The sequence below is a fragment of the Podarcis pityusensis genome (assembly GCF_964106645.2).
Source record: "Podarcis pityusensis genome assembly, chromosome: 5".
NCBI classification, from domain to species: domain Eukaryota; kingdom Metazoa; phylum Chordata; class Lepidosauria; order Squamata; family Lacertidae; genus Podarcis; species Podarcis pityusensis.
The window spans coordinates 52,701,335-52,723,569 of NC_138032.1; the positions used below are offsets into that span (position 1 = coordinate 52,701,335).

Sequence of the window (22,235 nt, forward strand, 5' to 3'; positions counted from 1 at the left end):
AGGGACACTGTAGAAACTGCTGATATTGGTGACGAGGGAGGGAATTGCTAGAACATGAAATAGGACAAACACATGAGAGTGTCCCCAAAAGGCACAATTATCTTGGATGCTCCTTGCAATTTCAGGTTTTGTCCCTCCAACAGAAAATAGAAAGAGAAATATCTGATCTTGGATACTTCACAGTAGAGCTATTCATTACAGAGATCAAAAAGAAGAGTGGGACAATGCAAATGAAAAATTCAGATATTCATGATAGTTAGAGGCAATCACATTTCCCCCTTGAGAAATTATGTTAATAAGAAACTTTCTATACAATCACAGGTACCTAAAATATTTAATAATGGAACCATCTTTTCAATAAAATTTGCTTTACTTGAAAAATTAAATGGATTAACTGATAGACGACCACAAAAAAGATTTACAATAGGGTGTGGATGTGCTTATTAGGAAGAAATCACACATTTATCTAGATATGGAAGGTTTCTCCCAATCTAGAAATTTTTACCAAAAAGAAATCAGAACCCTTTAAAAATAAAATAAGTCAAAACTTTCAAGAAATCCATAACTTCTGTTTCTAAAAAAAACTTCACCTAGATTGTATCTCTTCTCTCTTGAAATCTTTAGCACTTAAATAAATGAAATCACATTTGGCATGAGCAAATACGGTAACTTAAAAATTAGATTCTGAATGTATTTCAGCTGATCAAAACTTTCCAACTTCAAAATAAAATATTGAAATGTTTTGTTTTTCTCTCCTGAGATGGGAAGGGGGCAAGTGGGTGAAATATTCCAAATGAAACCTCATTTTCTGCCTTATATTTCCAGTGGAAATCTAAGCATAGTAAGTTATTAAATGTGGAAACTATATGCTAATAATCTAATATTTTCCTCACCTTCAAGAACAACTAGGTAAATGAAAGTTGATCATTTGCACTTTCTGCTATTTTCCATGGGATGTATCCAATGGTTGTGCAAGTCGAAGACCACTGGTACAAAAAATCTCTCCCCCTTGAGACTTCCGGGGTGGTGCCATCGGTAATGGCGGATTCCCTCTGATCCGGAGGGACTGGCTCCACGGAAAACGGGTCTTTCCCGCTACGGCGAAGCGGGGACCCTTTCAAAAATCACAGGCAGATGAAGCCTGTGACCATGGGACTCGGCGGGCACCTTTCGCGCCCCCCCAACTCGTAAAGGAACCCAGTCACGGGCTCCAGAGCGAAGAGGGGCAAGTGGCGCGGTCCTGAGAGTCAACTGCTTCTTCCATGGAGCGAAGCCGCACAGCCGTTGCCGGAGAGCGCTGCCTTTTTCCTGGGACAATTTGGCTATTAAAACAACTACCCGTGAGCAGCTTAATTTCGGACAATTGGACTTTAAACAATGACCTGTGAGTAGAAAGGAAAATTGGACTAAGAAATTCTTTTCAATTTGGCACTGAAACGGGAAGGTCTAAACAGGAAGTCAGCCTTCCGTTTCTTGTAGATAGATTAAAGCAAAGACATGGCAAACTAGAGTTCAGAAAATCGTTTGTAAAGGATTAACTTTCATCATCTAAAATTGTTGAACCCCCCTTCGGAAACAGGAGAAGAGGGGGACCGTTTAAACCTGCAGAAGAGAGTGTAAAGAAAAGTAATTTTCCACCGTCTTGATCCTGGGAGCGGGGTGTCAAGACTGACGTTTTTGGGAAGCTCATTGACTATAGACAAACGTCTTTGACAGACAGTTAAAAGAAGAGAAACATAGTGATTCCATTGTTCTCCTTCGCATTTTAAAGGAACAAATATTGACAAAATATCTGAAAAAGGAAACTTTGTTGTTAGATCTGCCTTTAAAAGAGAAGGGAAAAAAAGAAAAGATGGATACAAATAGAAGTTCTTCCCCTAGAGGGAGCCTGTGAAACTGTTACTAAATCTGAACCGGGGAGCTTTGCAGCTGCAACAGATTAAGATCATGGGAATAGACTTCTGACCTTCATAACAATGTATTCAGAAGCTCTGGTGCGTGCTTTCTGTAAAACAAGTGCCCTATTGGAACAGTTACATGAGAAGAGGGACTTGATGACTGCTGCGATCAGAAATTTTGGACAGGTTGTGGGTAATTATATAGAATCCACCCAGGAATCAACTCAGGAGTGTGCTCTGACAGATCAGAGGAGGGAAGAGGATGTTGCTGGACCTCGGGTGGCAGAGATGGAGGGAGTTGTGGCCCAGCAGGAACATGAATTGTTGGATTTGACAAATGAACTAGGAAAAAGCCAGATTTGGAGAGATACAGTTTTGCTTGGTTTGGAAATGGGGGGTTGGATAGACCCCCCTATGCAGGGATGTTTTGACTCTTCAAGTCTGGCAATGGGCCGTGAGATGTTTGGGGATGTGGTGGTTCTTAATTCTGGAGGGACTTTGAAATATGTTTTTAAATACCACATGGAGTTTAGTGTGGAATATGGAAAAGGGGCTGATTTGTCGGGAAGGGACAAAAATATTGTCAAGCTGGAGTTTCCACGAGTAAAAGGAGCAGGAGACAAAGTAAAGTACAGGTATAAATATGAAGAAGAGCTGCGGAAGGGACATGGAAGAGACTTAAGGGCCTCGGACATAAGATTACCAGGTTAATGAGCTAGATTGATGGGATAGAAAGGACTGACAAAACCCGGGACCAGGAGGAAGAGACGTTGGATGAAGATTGGAAGAAAGTTTTAAAATTTTTTTATTAGGATTGTTTTATAAAATTGATGAATGTTAGAAAAATGTTGGAACGAAATTATTTGACTTTAGCAGAAATGTTAAAAGAATTATCTAAGAATATGTTATGGCTATGAGAAATTGGTATAAATAAGATCTAAGTTTTAAGTTTTAGGGTCTTTTATAGTAAGATAAGGTTAAAATAGATTAAGGTAATTTAAGGACAGAATACTATGAAAAAGGGAATGGATTTGCTGTGATAATTAACAACTAGAATACAAAAAAAGGGAGGAGTGAGGAGGTCGATGAAATAAGGTAATGACAGTTAAGGAATTGGGAATATTGGATTTGTTTTTAAATTTTTGTGGTTTATCTTTGCTTTTTGATTGTGTTGTGTTATGTGTTTTGTTGTTATTTTTTTATTTTGATCTTTATTAATTCGTATTGTTTAATTGTGGCTTGTGGCTTGTGGCTTGTGGCTTGTTTTTCTTCTGTTTTTTTTACTTCTTTTTCTCTTTGTCTTTTCTGTAACATTAAAATTCTTAATAAATATCATTTTTTTAAAAAACAACAAAAAAAAATCTCTCCCCCTTAATGCCCTATGCTCCCTGAAAATCTTCAGGCAGTCCGAAAAGACCCTCCCTGAAGAACCCAAGCTCTTGCCCACACTGATGCACCCACTCACCAAATCAGGGAGAAATTTAGAAGCATTCTTGAGTATTTCTAAACCTCATCTCCTTTTCTTCCTACTTTTTCCATTGTGTGAGCAGAAGCATGCTCAGGCTCCCAAGGGATCTCACTCGGTGAAACAAGATGTGCCTGGAAATTTGAGTAAAAGACCCACTTCGGTAGCTTTTGATAACTGCTATATGCATCTCTCTGATGCTCCTCAAAACCAATGTTTGTTGCAAAGCTTCAGTCAATTGCGCTTGTGCATGATTTCATGTAAGGGTTAATCTATGGATTTACAGCTCATACAATTAGCAGTAGTGGCTGCTTCATTTGGGCAAGTGGACGCTGACCCACCAACCTCAAGCTGCTCTCAGTCATCTCCCATCTACCTGCCTTCTTTCTTTCTGAACTGCCTGTCAGCTTCCTCCTCTATAGTCTCAGTGTTATCCTTGTAAAACTCAGCAGGGAGAAGGGTGGGAATAAAACAGAAATAGTTGGTTCTATGAATCCAATTGCTATTTGGGCTCCGTGCCTTGCACCCTAGCAGTCCCAGTGGGCCCCAGCCACCACTGGAGATTAATAACATCTTAAGACCACAGTCCTAAATATCCATATTTGGAACTAAGCCCTGTTAAAATCATTAAGACTTGTTTCCATGATGGATTGGGCTCTTCTGAATGGTTAGCACTTAACAGAGATGCCAAATGGCGTGCCTTTTTTTCTATGTTGCATAAAAACAGTCTTGTGTTCACATTTTCATTTCAACATTTTGTTATTATAATAATTAGAATTAAACGAAACATGATTTAATGGCAATAATATTTAAAGCATTCAAATGTAAACATCTGAAAATTACTGAACACTTCCTCCACGGAAAGGCAATTTATTCAACTTAATGAAGTATTTGTTTTCTAAATGCCAAGAATTACGAAGCCCATGGGCCTGTTGCATATTTCCACAAATTACAGTACCATATCATGTATCATAGATTATTATTTTTCTGTTCTAGAGCTTTCACTGACATCTGCTGGACAGAGAAAGATTTTATTCCTCATAAGATGAGTTCAATTAACATCAGTTCCCAAAGAAGTGACAGCAGTGCCTTGGCCTAGATTCCTAAATGGTATGAGAGAGCTGGATGCTTTTCAACTAGGGCTGCACCCTGCTTCACACTGATCAAACCGTACAGCTATTATTGTGACTGCCTTCTTTCCATACTTTCAATGCCCTGCTGTAATAATTTGTGTAGTTTATGTTGGGAATATGGGCTGAGATACACGTGTAATAAAAGTTGCTCCCAGTGCCAGTCACCACACAGAAGCAGTTCAAGGTCCGAATTGTTTACCATTGCAGAAGATAAGGCTCAGTAAAGTATCGGGACATAGATACAGTACATACAGCTTGTAGGCTTTTGCAGATACAGATATACAAAGATACATACAAGTGCAAAGTATCTCCGTTGCTCTAAACAAGTTCAGCAACTCAAGGGGTAACACTGGACAATTTACAGCAAGTGACTGTCACAGCTGCCTAGCTGGCCCCTCAAATGTCCCGTGGAATAAAATGCTTTAGCAGTGCATGTGGTCAGGAGGAACCAACCTCCTGACACCAAAGTCACTACTGTTTTCCTGGATGGAGCTTGGGGCGGGGGGGAACGTGGTATCTTGTTGATAGACCTGTTGGCCTGTTGTTCAACAGCCCCTAGCATTTTACCAGTGTTGACCATTCAGTATAGTGGATAATTGGTTTTGAGTGCTTCTGTTGTTGTTCTCAACCCTATTTTTCTAAACACTTTCCCAGCATCTGAGCTGTGTTAGGAGTGTACCCCTTCAGACTAAAGATGAGGGTTCACATGCTGGAATGCTCCCCTTTGAAAATGATCCCTACACATACTGTCCAGGAGCACATTACATGGATATTCTGGGGGCATTGGGCAACTTCCCAAACCTAGCTGCTTCTACCAGGAAAGCAACTGATGGATAGAAAGGCAAAACATATTTCACTGTGATTGGACCCCTCTTGGCAGTGGTGGACCTACATTTTGGGGGCCCTGAACTGTTATGAGGGGCCCTGTTGCAACATGGTCTGGGTAAACACTGCTATCTTCTTCAGTGGGGTTGTTCCACAAGAAATCACCACACCTTTACAACAGCTGTGCTACTGACTGACAAACTTTGGGATTGTTTATATATATTGGGTCTACTAGACCCAACATTTTTAAGCAATGTGGACTAATCTGGGATTAATTTGGGATTAGGGGCCTTGAATCTTAAGCTTCAATAGTTTCATGGTAGAACTTCCCCTGCCTTCTGGAATGCTTGGGACCTGACAACTACCAGAGGATGCCAGGTGATTACACTGGCCCTCTTCTTCTTCTTGTTCTTGTTCTTGTTCTTCTTCTTCTTCTTTTGCGAGCACTTGTAGCCAAGTAAGATTGCCTTCCATAAACATGGTTTTAACAATGAATCTGTCAGTGACTGTGGAGGCCAATTCTGGATCCACACATCCTTCCACAGTGGGGACATTGGTTTCTGGGCAGAAGTTGATCATGGTGTGGATTTGCTAAGTGTGCCTCCCTCTTAACACGTTTCTCCCTTGCGTCCTGAGTTTGAGTGTCTTCAAAGCCCATGACACCTTTGGTAAAGCCTATTCTCCAATTGGAGCACTTGCAGGCTAGTGTTTCCCAATTGTTGGTGTTTATACTACATTTTTAAAAATTTGCCTTGAGATAGTCTTTTAACCTCTTTTGCTGACCACCAGCATTACACTTTCTATTTTTAAGTTCAGAGTAGAGTACAGTGGTACCTCTGGATAAACACACCTCCAGTTGAGCTTCCTTCAGGATGTGAACGTGGCAAACCCAGAAGTATGTTTCAGGGTTCCGCTGCGCATGCATGTGCAGAAGCACTCTCCCATGCCACATGCATGCGCAGAAGCAGTCCCTCCAGTTACAGAAACCTCGGGATCTGACCAGAGCTCCTGAACGGATCCTGTCCACAACCGGAGGTACCACTGTAGTTGCTTTGGAAGATGATAATCAGGCATCCGCACAATATGACCAGTCCAACAAAGTTGATGTTGAAGAATCATTGCTTCAACACTGGTGATCATTGCTTCTTCCTGTATACTGGTATTAGTTCGAACTGGCTCTGTATACATGGAACAATAGCATCACAGGGACAAAACTTGGTTAAAGTCTTTCTCAATAACTCCATAGCTTGAAGATGCTCAAAGTACTGAAGCACCGCACATGTAAACTGAGCCAAGACAATTTTAAAAAAATAGGTCTGTGGTCGTGCAAGCACAGTAAAGGCTACCTCTGCAGCAAGTGCAACGTATCACACTAAAAACTGTTGAGCCTTATAATTTTATCATCATGTGAAGTTGTCTTAGTATTTAGGGGTTGTGTTTTTTTCACTTTAGAACCAGTTCCTCAATGTAATTGCTACTCATGGCCACAAAGTGGCAGCCAAAGCATATATAGTGCTGGAAAAAGAAACTTTTAACTATGATCGTTGGAGGAATGATTTTTGCAAAAGAGACAGATCCCTCTCCATTATACGTAGAAGGGGGTGGCTGAGTTCTTCTTATCCTTGAAATCTTACCCATGAAATGGTACCTGAAAAGGAAAAAGGGATCAAAGCTGTATTCATAAACAGCAACTGTTTGGGGCTGTTTGCAACGTGAACCTGCTTGTGGGAAATGTGAAATGTTACTTTATTTTGGGTGGAAGCCACTTTGGACATTAGAGGCCCCAATCCTCTCCCTACAAAAGCATCCCATGGACTTCTCATCAGTAAACTACATAGTGCTTGGCTATGCACCCTTTCCTTGCCATGCATGCACACCAGAGAAGAGCAGCAGAAGCAGAAGCAGTCTCCCTTTGCCTCAGGCTCTGCCTCTTGACAGCCAGTAGGGATTGGGGCTACAGCTGGGGCAGGAGACCCTCATGGCGGTGGGTGGTGCCACAATGCAATATGGGTGGAGCAGCAAAGGTGACTCTTACAGTAACTCAGTATATGTTCTAATAATGCAAATCAGTGCAGCTCCTGTACAGCTGGAGAAATGTTCCAGGTGAGCTTCTGTGAATCCTGCCTGGGTGATGTGTTTCAATGGACCAGTGAGCTGGAAACAACTTATCTCAGAATACTGTATGTTGGAACAGACTCACAGTCCGTGAAACTAACCTAATGATCTCAGCTCTGCGATTAACGCTTCCTAGTCGTGAGTTCAAGAAAAAACTCAACAGTATAAACTGATGGCTTGTGCACCTAGGACTTTGGAGGTTGACAAAGCAAATGACAAGGCAGTGATTGTGTGTCACCAGAACTCTGATCTCACTTGACTTCCTACCAGCTGCACTCAGGGTTGACTGTTGGAGTGGTCGGCTTGAGTAAGTGTGAATGGATATGGATAATGTTTAGGCCTTGTCATTGAATAAAGAATTATTATTGATTATAGATTATTGTAATTGGTAAGTGTAAATGTTTATTATATGCTGATGCTTAATTGAATATTGCTTTATTTGATAAGAGTTGTTTATTTTAAAGTTATTGTGACTTTTTTATATTGGGTCAGATTGTTACTATTAATGTTTGATGTTTTATTATGTTTCTATAGGTGTTGGGAGCTGCCTAGAGTGACTGGAGCAACCCAGCCAGATGGGCAGAGTATTGATGATGTGGCGATGATGATGATGATGATGATGATGAAGAATTGGTGCATGTGTTTGGTTTTTGGCACTTGTCACTACAAATCCATCTGTTAAAATGGCTACACACTGATCACCCTGGAAAACTCTACCGTTAATTGGTTAAAGGTACAAATTCTGCACAATAGTGTCATCACTTAATCCTAGAGAGACCACAGCATCATTCCTGCATTGCAGGGGAGTGGATTAGATGACCCTTGGGTCACCTCCAACTCTAAAATACTATGATTCTATCATTCAATATTCTTGGAATAAGGACAAAGTAATAAGTGGCTAATTCAACCACAGAGCTGCCTGAGGCTGATGGGAGCTATAAACAAAACATCTGGAGGGCACCTTGTTGGGCGAGGCTGCTATAAAGCACCAGTCATAAATTTTAAAATCTCCATCCATTTAATTAAAAATTGCCTGGTGTGAAGAAGCAGAGATGAGTCGGGTATGAATGAACAGAATCTTAAGTAGGAAATGGTGCATAACTGAGTTATGTCCTCCCTTCCCCAATCCTGCTGTTTCCCCCACTTATTTGAAGAGTGAAGCTAAAAGACACTTCAGCCAATCTGCATTGAAGCCTGATGCCAAAATAGTGAAATAAATGTGCTGAAGCCATGCATGCAGCAGGGAGCTCTTGCTTTCCTCTTCCACTTGGGAAAAGGCCACAGCTCAGTGGCAGAGTCTCAGAACAGCCCATGTTAAATGCTGGTGTCTCCAGGCAGGAGTGATTCCTCTCTGAACCACTGGAGAGACGCTGCCTATCAGTGTAGATGAAATATACTCGGAGTCGAGTGTGGATTTCATGCTCTTTATTCAGCTCATAGTAGCGAGGAATGAAAGTTCCCCCACAATATCTGCTTTATATACATTATTTACACAATGGGACTCACGTGATTGGCTAACTCCGGGATACTCCTGTAGGCCAATCAGGTTGCAGATTCACTTCCACCCGGAGCTGGATTGGGTAGCTCCTGTGGACCAATCATACTGCTGCATTCTGAATCCTATTGTTCTAGGACCAATCAGACTGCTGCATTTTGGATCCTATTCAACGCAGTACATAACAGTAGATAATATTAACTAGATGACCATCCATATCTAGGGTTGCCATATGTCCACAATTTCCTGGGCATATCGGAGTAGTGCAGTCGGCAGCAGTGTCTGGCTGGAAATAAGTCCAGGGAAATCCCATGCTGGCAATGTCTTTTTTGCTGATTAGCCATAAAAATAGCTCAAAAGCGGCAAGTTGGGGGTTTGTTTGTTTGCTTGCGATTTTCCCAAAAAAGCTCAACAACCTTTCTGTCTGGAATTTCCCTGTTTGTTTGTTGTTTTTTTTAAATGATATTTATTGAAAATTTTTAAAATTACAGAAAAAGACAAAGCAGAGAAAGAAAAAAGAAAGAAACAAAAAAGAGAAAAAGAAAACAAACCACATCCAACAATACAAATTCAAAAAACAAAAATACACCACAAACATATAAAAATAAAACCAACATTCTCAAATCTTCAACTTTCATTACCTTCTTTCTTTGACCTCCTCCTCCTCCCTTTTTTTGTATCCCAGTTATTAATTATCGCAGCAAATCCTTTCCATATTTCATAATATTCTGTCATTACATTACCTTAATCTATTTTCATCTTATCTTATAAAAAACCTTAAAACTTAAATCTTATTTTTACCCACTTCTCATAACCATAATATTCTTGCCTAATTCTTTAAACATTTTTGCTAGAGCCAAATAATTTCGTTCCAACATTTTTCTAACAGTCATCAATTTTATAAAACAATCCTAGTAATAAAAAAAAAGAAATAAAAACAATCCAATCTTCATCCAGCGTCCCTTCCTCCTGGTCCCGGGTTTTGTCAGTCCTTTTTATCCCATCGATCTAGCGCATTAACCTGGTAACCTTATATCCGAGGCCCTTAAGTCCCTTCCATGTCCCTTCCGCAGCTCTTCTTCGTATTCACCTTTCACTCGTGGGAACTCCAGCTTGGTAATGTTTTTGACCCTTTTCAACAAATCAGCCCCTTTTCCATAGTCCAGACTAAACTCCATGTAGTATTTAAAGACATGTTTCAGAATCCCTCCAAAATTGAGAGCCCCCACAGCTCCAAACATCTCACGGCCCATTGCCAGACTCGGAAAGTCCAAACATCCCTGCATGGGGGGGGGGGGTCTATCCAACCCCCCATTTCCAAATCAGTCCAAACTTTATCTTTCCTAATCTGGCTTTTTCCAAGTTCATTTGTCAAATCCAAAAGCTCATGTTCCTGCTGGGCCACAGCTCCCTCCATCTCTGGCGCCCAAGATTCCGCAACATCCTCTTATCTCATCTGTTCTGTCAGGGCACACTCCTGATTTAATTCCTGGGTGGGCTCCATATAGTTTCCCACTGCCTGTTCAAAAATTCTGACCGCATTAGTCATCAAATCCGTCTTCTCAGTTAACTGTTCCAGTAGAGCATTTATTTTACAGAGAGCACACAACAGAGCTTCTGAATACATTGTCCTACAAGGTCACAAGCCTTTTCCCACGATTGTAATCTGTGACAGCTGCAAGCTCCCTGGAATTAGTTACAGTTTCCCAGTCTCCCTCTAGGGGGAAAACTTCTAATTGTTCTTGCAACAAAGTTTCTTTTTTGAGATATTTTGTCAATATTTGTTCCTTTAAAATGCGAAAGGAAACAGTGGAATCACTATGTTTCTCTTCTTTTAGCTATCTGTCAAAAACATTTGTCTCTGGTCAATGAGCTTCAAACGTCAGTCCTGACACCCCGCTCCAGGATCAGGACGGTGGAAAGTTACTTTACTTTAAATTCACTTCTGCAGGTTTAAACAGTCCGAAAAAGATCCCCCTTCTTCTCCTGCTGCCGAAGGGGGGTTCGAGGATTTTAAATGATGAAAGCCGATCCTTTAGAAGTGATTTTCTGAGCTCTAGTTTACGTTGTCTTTGCTTTATTCTGTCTACAAAGAAATGGAAGGCTGACTTCCTGTTTAGACCTTCCCGTTTCAGTGCCAAATTGAAGTAAATTTTTAAATCCAATTCCTTTCTGCTCGCAAATCCTTATTTAAAGTCCAATTTGTTCAAAGTTTAAGTACTCACGGGTGCTTATTTTAGAAGCCAAATTGTCCCAGGAAAAAGGCAGCGCTCTCTGGCAACGGCTATGCGGCTTCGCTCCACGGAAATAGCAGTTGACTCACAGCACCGCGCCGCTTCCCCCTCTTCGCTTCAGAGCCCGTTAGTGGGTTCCTTTGCGGGTTGGGGGGGCGCTAAGGGTGCCCGCCAAGTCCCATGGTCACAGGCTTCATCCGCCTGTGATTTTTAAAAGGGTCCCCGCTTCGCCGTAGCGGAAAAGACCCGTTTCGCGCGGAGCTAGTCCCTCCAGTTCAGAGGGAGTCCGCCATTGCCGATGGCGCCACCCCGGAAGTCTGGAATTTCCCTGTTTGGAATATGGCAACCCTAACTGCAGTTCCTTAAAGGTAAAGGACCCCTGACAGTTAAGTCCAGTAGCGAACGACTCTGGGGTTGTGGCGCTCATCTTGCTTTACAGGCCGAGGGAGCAGGCGTTTGTCCGCAGACATTTATTTTTTCTGGCTCATGTGGCCAGCATGACTAAGCCGCTTCTGGCGAAACCAGAGCAGTGTACGGAAACACCGTTTACCTTCCCACTGGAGCGGTACCTATTTATCTGCTTTTACTTTTTGGTGTGCTTTTGAACTGCTAGGTGGGCAGGAGCTGGGACCAAACAACGGGAGCTCACCCCGTCGGCAGCCCAGGAGGCTCAGTGGTTTAGACCACAGCGCCACCCACAGTTCCTTACATCATATCAAATGCCACTGCAGAGAATTCTCCAACTTTTTTTCTGAGAAAGTGGACTCTGAGAAAGTCTGAGAAAGTCTGAGAAAGTCCTGGCACTTATGTGGAGGCTTCCCACAAACCCCCAAATTACAGTTGTGGGCAGCATTTGCCTGGTCTCTCCCTTTTGTGCCTGCTCCCTTAGCTACTGCTTTGGGGAGGCTTGTGAAGGGGTGTTATATATAGCTAAAATTAGGGGAAGTCAGGGTGGGACTTTTAAATTTCATTAAAGCAACCCCTGCCACACATTGTGTAATTTGAGCACCGATTTCAAGATGCTTCCTATAATGTACAACTTGATTCATTATTTTTTCTGCTAGTGATTTGATTGAGAGGCCAGTCATATTCAGGATTGAAAAACTGACTTTTGCTTTTTGGGGGACTCTAAAGTGGTTGTGAACAGACTGCTCTAAGATTATTGGAGAGCAAAACATGCTTGTTCTGAGCTCCTGAGCTGCACTATATAGTCATGTGCTGACATGATTGCTGAACTTCCTAGAGGACTTCTATGAGGGGCACAGAAGTGTAAATATTCCATCCCAGAGAATAGTGTTATCTGTGGGCAATTGTACGGAAAGACATCGTTTTTGAAGCCTGTGGTTTGAGTGAATTGGAAATAAGAGCTTACCCCAGAGAAGATACAAACCTCTCTGCATGGCTACAAATTGGGTCAAATTAGCGTGATTGTGTGAGAGAAGTTTATTTCCACCTGAACTGAGGACCCATCCATAGTATATTTACAGAAGTCTATCTGCTCTTCAGGAGCGCAGGGCTTCTCAGCTGGAAGTCACTTCAGCCTGCTAGGATTGTGATAAATTTCATGGTAAGAAGGTAAACTCTGATGCCCCAGACAAAGCCACCGAGGAATGGTGGTATGATTAAGAACAAAGAAGATGTCTGTGAGAAACTAGGAAGCGATAATTCAGAGGAAGCTCAGGCATATGTGGCAAATCTTATACGGACGTGCCAAGTACAGTGGATGAACTGCAGGTCTGTCTGTGGAGCAAGCAAGGGGCAATTGAGAACAATATTGTTTTGTTACAGTGTCGGCTGCAGGTTTGGGAGAGACTTTGGGAAGATGTGGGCCCACTTCCCTCTTCTCATTCATTTCCCTCCCTTCCTGTAGACCAGGAGTGAGGAACATAAGGCTCAGGGTCAAATATGGCATCCTAAGCCTCTCTATTCAGCCCCTGAGACTCTCCCAAGACCTCACCTATCACTAGCCTTGCTTAGATGCTTTGGCCTGGCTGGAATGTGTGGCAAAGCCTCTTGCTTGTTTGCATGGCGGATGAGAGGTGGGCTTGGCCCCTTGTAGCAAATGTGCAGATTTAATTATGCCTTTCATTGGCCAGCTTCAGGGACATTAGCTGGGCCCTTAGAAGACTCGGGTCACAGACCCATAAAACAAATTTTTAATATTTTAAATAGTGGTTATTAGCCGCTTCTACTGATAATTTCATTGTTTTATCCTTTTTGTAAACTCCTTTGAGGGACCCTTCCTCGCAATCAAGTGGTGTGTAAATTTTATGAAATAAAAAAAATGGCAAAATTTTTCATATGCTAATTTATATGCCTAGATGCAAATAGAGGTCAAATTCCAGAGGTGTTTTTTTTTTAAGGGGGGTAAGGGCAGGAGATCCAGGACAAAGTGCAATAATAATATCAACTTGGGGCTCAGGTCCTCCTGATAATGCCCCTTGAAATGTGAACAGGAATTAAAGTCATTTAGAAATGTCTGCATAGGGGGAATCAGTTCTGGGTGACCCAAGCAAGGAAAGGGAGGTAAGAAGATCTGGCTAGTTGCAGTTTTTGTATATATATATATATATACAGGTGATTCTCAACTTATGCTGGAGTTATGTTCCGGGAATGGCGTGTAAAGTCAAAATCGCACATTAGGTTTAATGCCCCCCTTTTAATACTACCAATAATAAAATTGCCAAGTGTGTAAAGCTGAACGTGCACAAGTTAAATGCACGTGTTGCAAGGTACCTCTAGTTTGGAGCAGTGCACTGCGAAGGAATGGTTGGCCCACTGAATACAGTGTATGTGATTCATTTGTAATCTTGCACCTACTACACCCCCTGGCTAGCTTGTTAAAGTTATTGATGAAAGCAAGTGGAAGGAGTGCTGGGCGATCTCATTGTCACATATAGACTCCTTCCTTTTTCCAATAGACAGTCCAACTCATAGCTTTGAGGTTATTCATCCCTCTTCATCTGTAGGATGTAATACGTTGTCTCTAGCATGAGGTTTGAAGTCTGTGTAGTTTCTCATACCTGACATCCATAGGAGTTTTCTTGCAATCGGCTGGCGACAGGGAAGAGAAGCCCACAACCCTTCAGCTTCCCAAGAACCGTTTGGTTAAACTGCTTTTATACCATTTTATATAATATCTTTATATAAAATAAAGTCATGTTAGGGTTTTTTGGAAACACTATTTCTGATGAAAAACTGGATACAGAAAGAGTGTTTCAGATTATGTCACTTATGACAAATCAACCCTGGCGATCAATGGGGTGACAGATGTCGCAGCCATATCGCCCTCACATCCATCTGGCACTTACCATGGATCCACGGAAGCTGTCCAATCAAAGTTCTTAAGGCAAATTTTCTCTGTACCACTCTGTGTTCCAAAAGCATCATTGCACCTAGAGGCCAATCTCCCCTTGGTAGAAATACAGATCTGGCGCAGGACATTCAACTTCTGGCTCCGCTTAAACTCAAATCCCCCCAGTCTAATATCCCTAGTGCAACAAGACTGTCATAAGAGTGCTTGGTCCAAAATTGTCTATCAAAATCTGCACTCTTGTGGTTTATCCCCACAACAGCTACTCAACATGGGTTACAGCAAAGCAAACAGTCTATTTTGCCAACTTGGCCACCATAAGGAAATTTTGCCCATGGTATGATCATTTTCCATCCTCACACTTTGACTCTCTGGCACCCTATCTGTATAATCTAGCAATTCCAAAATATAGACATGCCTTCACCCTCGCAAGACTGAATGTATTGCCCTTGGCTGTACTTGAGGGATGATTCCAACAGATTCCACACGAAAAACGCTTACGTCCCTGTGGAGATGGCGGCACCGAATCAGTGGTGCATGCCCTCCTCGCGTGCACTCTCTACAAAGACCTGAGGAATGAGATTATCACGCCTCTTTTATTGACCATTCCGGGTCGCCCAAACACTGCCACAGTGTCGTTTCTCCTGGCAGATCAAGAGGAGCAGATGGCTGCAAAGGTTGCAAGGTTTCTAGCTGGGGCAATCAGAATAAGGTCCGCTATTTGACTGCTGATTCAGAACCCTAAACTGTGTTTTATATAAGCGACTTTTTCTTTTATTCTGTGTATATCGCAATTTTTTTTGTTGCTATGGCCGATGGCTGACGCAAATAAAGTTTCATTCATTCATGTCTATTATGCCATCAATGGACTGCATGCTTGCATTTGTAGCGAGGATGGCTTTTCAACAATCACATTCAATTTTTTTCCTTTCAGAGAGAGAAAGGCAGCAAACCATTTTAGTCCGGTCCATAAGAAGTTGTACTGAATTCAGTGGGCTTACTTCCAGGTAAGGGCGGCAAGAACTGCAGCCTTAAAATGCTACTCGGGAGTCTTTCGAGATCTATGTTTCAAAACAAACCATCAACACCCACCTCTTGAGACAATTCAAGTGCCTGCATGTTCATTCTCCCTGCTCCAAGAGCTTTGCCCATTGAGCTTTTCAATGGATGTTGCAACCACTCCAGCCATTGGGCAATTAATTCTCAGTCATAATGTCCATTTACAAAAAAATGGACTATCCTTCTTTTGCTATTTATCTCAATAAAGCACTGTAATCAACTGACTCATTAATGCAGAAAATAATTTTGAGGCCTCTGCTCGGAAAAATGCTCGTTGCATCTAAATTCCCTTTTGAGCAGCTGCCACTTCAGATGTTCCTATGGCATCATGGTTGTATTTACTTAATGTGTTTCTTTGGGCAGCTGTCATGCACGGCTGCTGAACATCCTGTTTCTGCAAAAGGTAGCTTCATATGGCAAATTATAGTGAGCCGGGGAGGGAGGAGGGAGGTTGGCTTGTTCCAAACTCAGGCAGGAATCAAATGGCTCGGGGAGAAGTGGCTCAGAACATGGAGGAAATAAATAGGGTTTTCGGGGGGGAGTCCCCAATTGGAAGTGTGAAGAAGTGTACACTTTCATAAAGCATCAAAAACTCTTCTCCTAGATCCACTTCTCATTTAAAATATGAAAGCCCATATTTGAAGCCCCAATCAATGGACACATGAAGCTTAATGGCAGAGGCTTCAATTGCCCAGGCCCCACAATAGCCTTGAGGAGTTTAATTCGCTTTCAAGGTGGCCATCATCACGAATCAGAGTTATCAAATTACTTGTCAGTCCAGAGGACAATAGGCTCTTGATTCAGGTGGGATGAAATGTGGAGCAAGGTCAGCATCTGCCAGGCTAGGGGACAGAGAAGGCATCTTTGTGTTGTATGCCTGGCACTTTCCCTGCACAGTGTGTTTCACTGACCTTTATACTGAATGGTTTGTTCATTTTAAAAGAAATTACTTACCACTTTACTAAGCCAATTGAAGCAACTTACATCAACGTAGCAGACAGATTTTTTAAATGCTAGGGCATTATTTTGTTAAGAAAATGAAAATAGCAAGGACAATATGTTTCCAGAGACCCAACGCCTGACATTATTAAAGTGGGCTGGGGAGGTTTATTGATTTCAGGGGTCCTTGAGTGTGTTTGGAGGAAGAGAATCTCCTGAGGGTGTCCCAAACAAAAGAAGCCAATCTCAGCTTGTTCCTGTATCTCCGTTTTGTCCAAATTGTCCAAATTGTCCAAATTATCTCCACTTCACTTGAAGTGGTGGAAGTAGAAGGTACAGCCCAGCCTCCCTCTTCATGTCTAAATGCCAAGTCACCTCAGTTTGGAGTTATACAGATGTAAGGAAAAGGCCTGTACAAGAGCCAGAAGGTCTCGCGTTTTGTCAAAGCAGGTCAGTCTAGAAGCAGTTTCACAAGTGATGCTTAACAGTGGGAGGAAGAGGAGAGTCATTTGTTCATTTGACTTTTCCTGGCACATAATTTAAAAAAAAAAACTGCCCTGGCAACAATGAACATTTTATTTGATTTCATTTTAAAACAAACGTATCCCTCTGTCTCATGCATCAGAATTATGATGTTTCCAACTTTTTCAGACAAAAACATTGGATCAAAAAAGAAGGGGAAATATCCCAACCTACGTTTGTCATTCACATGTAACAATGAGAAAATGATCATCAGGTAATGTGAACTGAATTTTCAAGTTTGGGAAATGAGACATGGATGGGAAATGGAGGGCCACTGTGGCTTAGGGTGGCACCATTGGGAAGGATCCTCCCTCCCCCCCCCCAAACAGATACCAGCCTCAGAAAGCTCATTTTCCTGAGAAACATGGCAGGGGACAAAAGGGTTTACTTTTCTCCTCCAGGCCTGCTTTTTTCTCATTAATTATCTCCACCCCACCCACTGATGCAATGCTTGCCTATAGTACACATTCTTATATTATCTGCATATAGACTTCATGTTTCTTAAAACACCCACCACATAATGAGATACTTACAACAATGCTTACAACTGTATAAAGATATGTATGTTTTGACATCATTATAAAATTATACTGCAGATATACAGCATGAAGAGAGAGAGCTTTTGCACTCAGGTCTGACCTATGGGTTTTCTGGAGGCAACTGGTTGGCTGTGGTGAGCAGGGGCGTAGGAATGGGGGTGCGAGGGGTGTGGTCCGCCCCAGGTGTCTTTCTTGAGGGGGGTGACAAAACACACACTGTGGGGGGTGGCACTTACTGTGGGGCCTGGCCTGCAGCGCGCCCGAGCCACGTGTCTCTCCTGGGAGTGACACGGTGGCTCGGGGCCCCATGCTGCTCGAAACGGCAGCGTGGGGCTTGCGTTCACCAGGTGGACTCTGTGGGCAGCTGTCTGTGGCGCCTCCTGGGTGGATCACCACGGCGCCCCTGAGTGCAGATCGCCACAGTGCCCCCGTGGGCGGATCGCTATGGCACCCCCGTGGACAGATCTCCCGACCCCCATTGGCGGATCACCTCGCCCCCATGGGCAGATCGCCCCGTCCCTGCTGCTCCAGGTGCCAGAGCAGCTATCTACGCCCCTGGCGGTGAGAACAGGATGCTGGACTGCATAAGCCATTGGCCTGATCCAGCAGGAAGAAAAAGAGAAGAAGAGTTTGGATTTGATATCCTGCTTTATCCCTACCCTAAGGAGTCTCAAAGCGGCTAACATTCTCCTTTCCCTTCCTCCCCCACAACAAACACTCTGTGAGGTGAGTGGGGCTGAGAGACTTCAGAGAAGTGTGACTGGCTCAAGGTCACCCAGCAGCTGCATGTGGAGGAGCGGGGACGCGAACCCGGTTCACCAGATTACGAGACTACCGCTCTTAACCACTACACCACACTGGCTCTCACACAGGCTCTTCTTCTGTTCTTCTCCACGTCTCCCTCACTGCAGTGTTTCTCTTTGAACTCCTCTCACTGCGTAATAAAACTCACCCAACTCTTTCTCCATTCCTTTCCTACCCTACTCCAGTTCTAGCCAGTGGTGTGTGGTGTCAGACTAAGGACCTGCTTGACCAGGGTTCAAATCCCCACTCAGCCACGAAGCTCACTGGGTGACCGTGAGCCAGTCGCTGCCTCTCAGCCTAAGGTACTTCACAGGGTTGCCGTGGGGATTAAATGATGAGAAGAAGAACCACGTGCACTGCCTTGAGGAAATGTGGGATGCGTACGCAATAAAGAAATAAATAAGGAATCCACCATTTGCAAAGCAGCAACAGTACTTGAAAGCAAGCTATATTCCCATAGGGAAGAAATTGTGTGCTGTTTGCCTTCATTCATATAATTAATTCTGGCTACAAGTTTTATGTGGCATCATTTGGGTTTCATTAAACTTAGCATCCAATACCCCTTGCGCATGCTCACATGTTAATTACAGTACAAAGAGAAACTTTCAACATTCACAAAAGAGGCCACAGCAGCTGGGAAAAGCCCATATTTACAGCACCACGCTAGCCACGATGCAATTGGTGGCTGGTCCTATTTTTTTCCTCGGCCAGGCAAACATTTTCTTCAGCTCCCCCCTGAAGCTGTCGTGCAGCCAGGCATAAAGGAATGCATTTGTGCAGGCAGACATCATAGCAAACCAGTGGCAAAGCAGCTGGATGAGATTGAAATACTGCTTGTCTATCAGCCTGATATCGATGTCCTTGATCACATTAAAGATGTGCAAAGGCAGCCAGCAAACCCCGAAAGCAACCACCACCAGGACCAGCAGGCGAAAGGTCTTCCTCCTCCGGGCTCGGTCGCACTCCGCTTGGTTCTGGGTGACGTTGCCAGGGACAACTCTGTTTTTCAGCTTGATGGATATCCTCAGGTAGGAGACAGAGATGACTGCCAAGGGCAGGACGTAGGTGAAAATGAGGGTGTTGTAGGCATAAGCTAAGCGATCTCTCTTCCTGTCAAACCAAAATTCTTCGCAGATGGAGAAGTCCAGCTCTGGAAACTCGGCATAGTACGTGCGCAGCAGGGCTGGGGCAGCCAGTACGCAGCTCAGCAGCCAAATGCCAGCCAGGATATAGGTGCAGATTGGTATCGTGAGTCTCCTGCGGAGGGGATACACCATGGTGTAGTATCTGTCCACGGCAATGACAGTCAGGGTGAAGACAGACACAAACACCGTGACCGGCTGCATCAGGAACACAAAGTAGCACATGAAGTGCCCGTAGACCCAGCCTCGGGGCTCAAAGGCATACGCCAGGGTCAGGGGGACGCAGGTGGCACACATGAGCATGTCCGAAAAGGCCAGGTTGCCTACCAGGAAGTTGGTAACATTGTGCATCTTTTTGGTCTTGCAGATAACGTAGATGAGGAGGTAATTCCCAATGATGCCCACAAAAACCACAAGGGAGTAGCAAGGGATGATAAGCGGCTTGAAGAACTGAACCAGCTGGAGCCCCAGGAAGAGATTGCTGGTGTTGCTGTGGGTTGCTGAAAGCAAGCTCTGGGAAGTCAGATTCTCCAGATTCATTGTCTTTTTCCTTTGCAGTTTTGGGTCGACTAGAGCACAAACATACACGCACGCACACTCATTCACTTTGGGTCAGCTTGAATGAATAATAGAGTTGCCCCCATAGGGAATATATGCTCATCTGCAAAAGAAAAGAAAAAGCCTTGACAGCTGGGTGTGTTTTCTTTTTCTCCCAAGTGCAATTTGATTACTGGTGTTCTCTTTTTCATTGCACGTTAACCCAGTAACTTCACAAGCATGCAGTTTAATAGGTAAAAAATGAGGGTACTTACAGCTGTTGTCTCCAGAAGTCATTTGATTTTCTCGTGCATGTCAGTTTGCAACTACTGCTTCCGATTTATCTCCCACACGAATCCATGGCCAGCAGAAAGTGTGTGCATGTATATGTGTGTGTATGAGAGAGAGAGAGAGAGAGAGAGAGAGAGAGAGAGAGAGAGACTGCAAGTGAGCTGTGTGATATATCATAAAGCTAGAGAGCAATGCTTTTAGCAGCTTTCAGTACTTACTCATCACACATTTCTGCAGGGTATATCCCCATTGGCCAGCCACAGCATTACGTTGTTCCTTACGTGCCATCATTCAATCAGTTATAGTTTGTGAAGTCTAAGTTTTTCTCCTCATCCTCTGGTGCATCATCATTTTACAAAAAATAAATAGACCTGCTGACTTTAAATGAGTGGAAATAATACTGAAAGGCTGAAGAGCTATCAATGCCGTTACCACTAGAGGGACTCAGCTACATGAAAGTTGGGAAATCTGGTCTGTGGCTCATGAATACAGTATTGAAGAATATTTAATTATGGGTGAGTGTCAGTTTCTCTCATTACTAGGCATTCTGTAAAACCAGAATTCTAACCTCTGGGTTGTTTTCATATATTCAGCCCAGCTGTAGTGCAAAAAAAAAAAAAAGCAAAGTATATTCTGAATCTGATGGATTGACAGTACTCAAAGTGGGATGACATTTTTGTTTTCAAAAGATGTTTGGTTGCATCGTGCTAGGGAGTCTGGTAGTTCATTTATTCCTTATTTAGTATTTCAGCATTTAGGGCTTGTCCACCCTTCCTTTTATTCCATGCTTTCCAAGCACGGCCCATGCTTAAAGTTCAGTGTCTCAGCACTTTTTTGTTGTCCCAGAGCATTCCCCATGAAAAACCCACTGTCTGCTGCTGATCTGGAGCAAACAGTAACTTGTGGAAAACCTGAATTGCAGTTTATTGCGCTTCAGCTTTAAAGAGAGGAGTTTTCATGTGGAAAGCTCTAGGGCAGGGGGAGAGCTTGGACACAGAGCTGTAAAGTACAGGTCAGTGCCTGGAAAGTATGAGGCAAAACTTAATAGGATTATTTTGACTTTTGTATTCACACTGTTACTCTTTCTGCCTGTTATCCATTGCTATCATTCTTTTGTTTGAAAATGATCCCGGTAAAAGACATCCAGATCAAATGATCCCAATAGAATACTTTGCCCCCTCCACTGTAGAACAAAGGGGGGGGGATGTGTTTTAATGTTTGATTGTTTTTACCAAGTGATAAACCATGGTCGTGATGTCTTTCTTAAATCTCACAGATATTATAATTATCAAAGTAAGTCCTCCCATTTTCTCCCCCCTCTTTTTGTTTTGTATTTGGTATCTCGGGGCATGAATGAATCAAGATCAACACTAGACGCCACCATATCAGCACAACGTTGGGTGGATTACTACGCTGAACTTCTTGGAGAACAGACAGGGCAATCACCTGATGCCAAGGTGATCATTGATCAGTCAAATTTTCCAGAGTGGCAAGCGGTGACCCCTGCAGGGATAAAATCTCTGATAGAGAGCTTAAAACTAAATAAAGTGCCAGGTGAAGAGATGATGCCACCAGAGCTAATTTAAGACACATATGGACTGGTGGCAACCCATCTTGGCTACATAAATAATACAGCTCAAATGACAGCTGGTTGGAAATTGAACATCATCGTGCCAATCTACAAAAAAGGAGATAAAACCCTCCCCCAAAACTACCCCCATTAGCCTGCTGGATATCCCCTCCAAACTCTATGCTCGTCATCTGCTCACCGAAGTACTTAGATGGCCATGCTATTATTTGCTTTACAAAATAGAAAAAAAAACAAGAACCAGTAATTTGATTTATTGTAGTTCAGAGTTCACCTTATAATCCCATGCCCATGGACACAATACTAAACAGCTCAGATCACAAAGGGAGTTGCCTT

The 22,235-nt window shown here is 43.0% G+C and overlaps 1 protein-coding gene and 1 long non-coding RNA gene across 3 annotated transcripts; one reads left to right on the forward strand and one right to left on the reverse strand.

Moving 5' to 3' along the window:
* The first annotated feature begins 11,563 nt into the window (after positions 1-11,563).
* On the forward strand, positions 11,564-17,316 carry LOC308477736. The gene is made up of 3 exons (XR_013986690.1): positions 11,564-11,730; positions 15,413-15,485; positions 17,128-17,316. It is a non-coding gene; the product is annotated as an uncharacterized lncRNA (long non-coding RNA).
* On the reverse strand, positions 17,035-20,825 carry LOC308477734 (prolactin-releasing peptide receptor-like). Of its 2 annotated transcripts, none has more exons than XM_081006580.1 (2): positions 20,296-20,825; positions 17,035-19,983 (listed from the first exon to the last, which is right to left on the reverse strand). In XM_081006580.1, exons 1-2 carry the CDS (start codon positions 20,315-20,317, stop codon positions 18,992-18,994), a joined length of 1,014 nt encoding a protein of 337 aa, XP_080862706.1. In that variant the 5' UTR covers positions 20,318-20,825; the 3' UTR covers positions 17,035-18,991. The 2 variants fall into 2 exon arrangements, with proteins under 2 accessions (XP_080862706.1, XP_080862705.1); XM_081006579.1 differs by having other exon boundaries at positions 17,035-20,144.
* Between the last annotated feature and the right edge of the window lie 1,410 nt (positions 20,826-22,235).

What these genes read in the sequence shown, in the direction of transcription:
- LOC308477734 (XM_081006579.1), bottom strand. Translation starts at nt 20,023, where the DNA reads ATGAATCTGGAGAATCTGACTTCCCAGAGCTTGCTTTCAGCAACCCAC.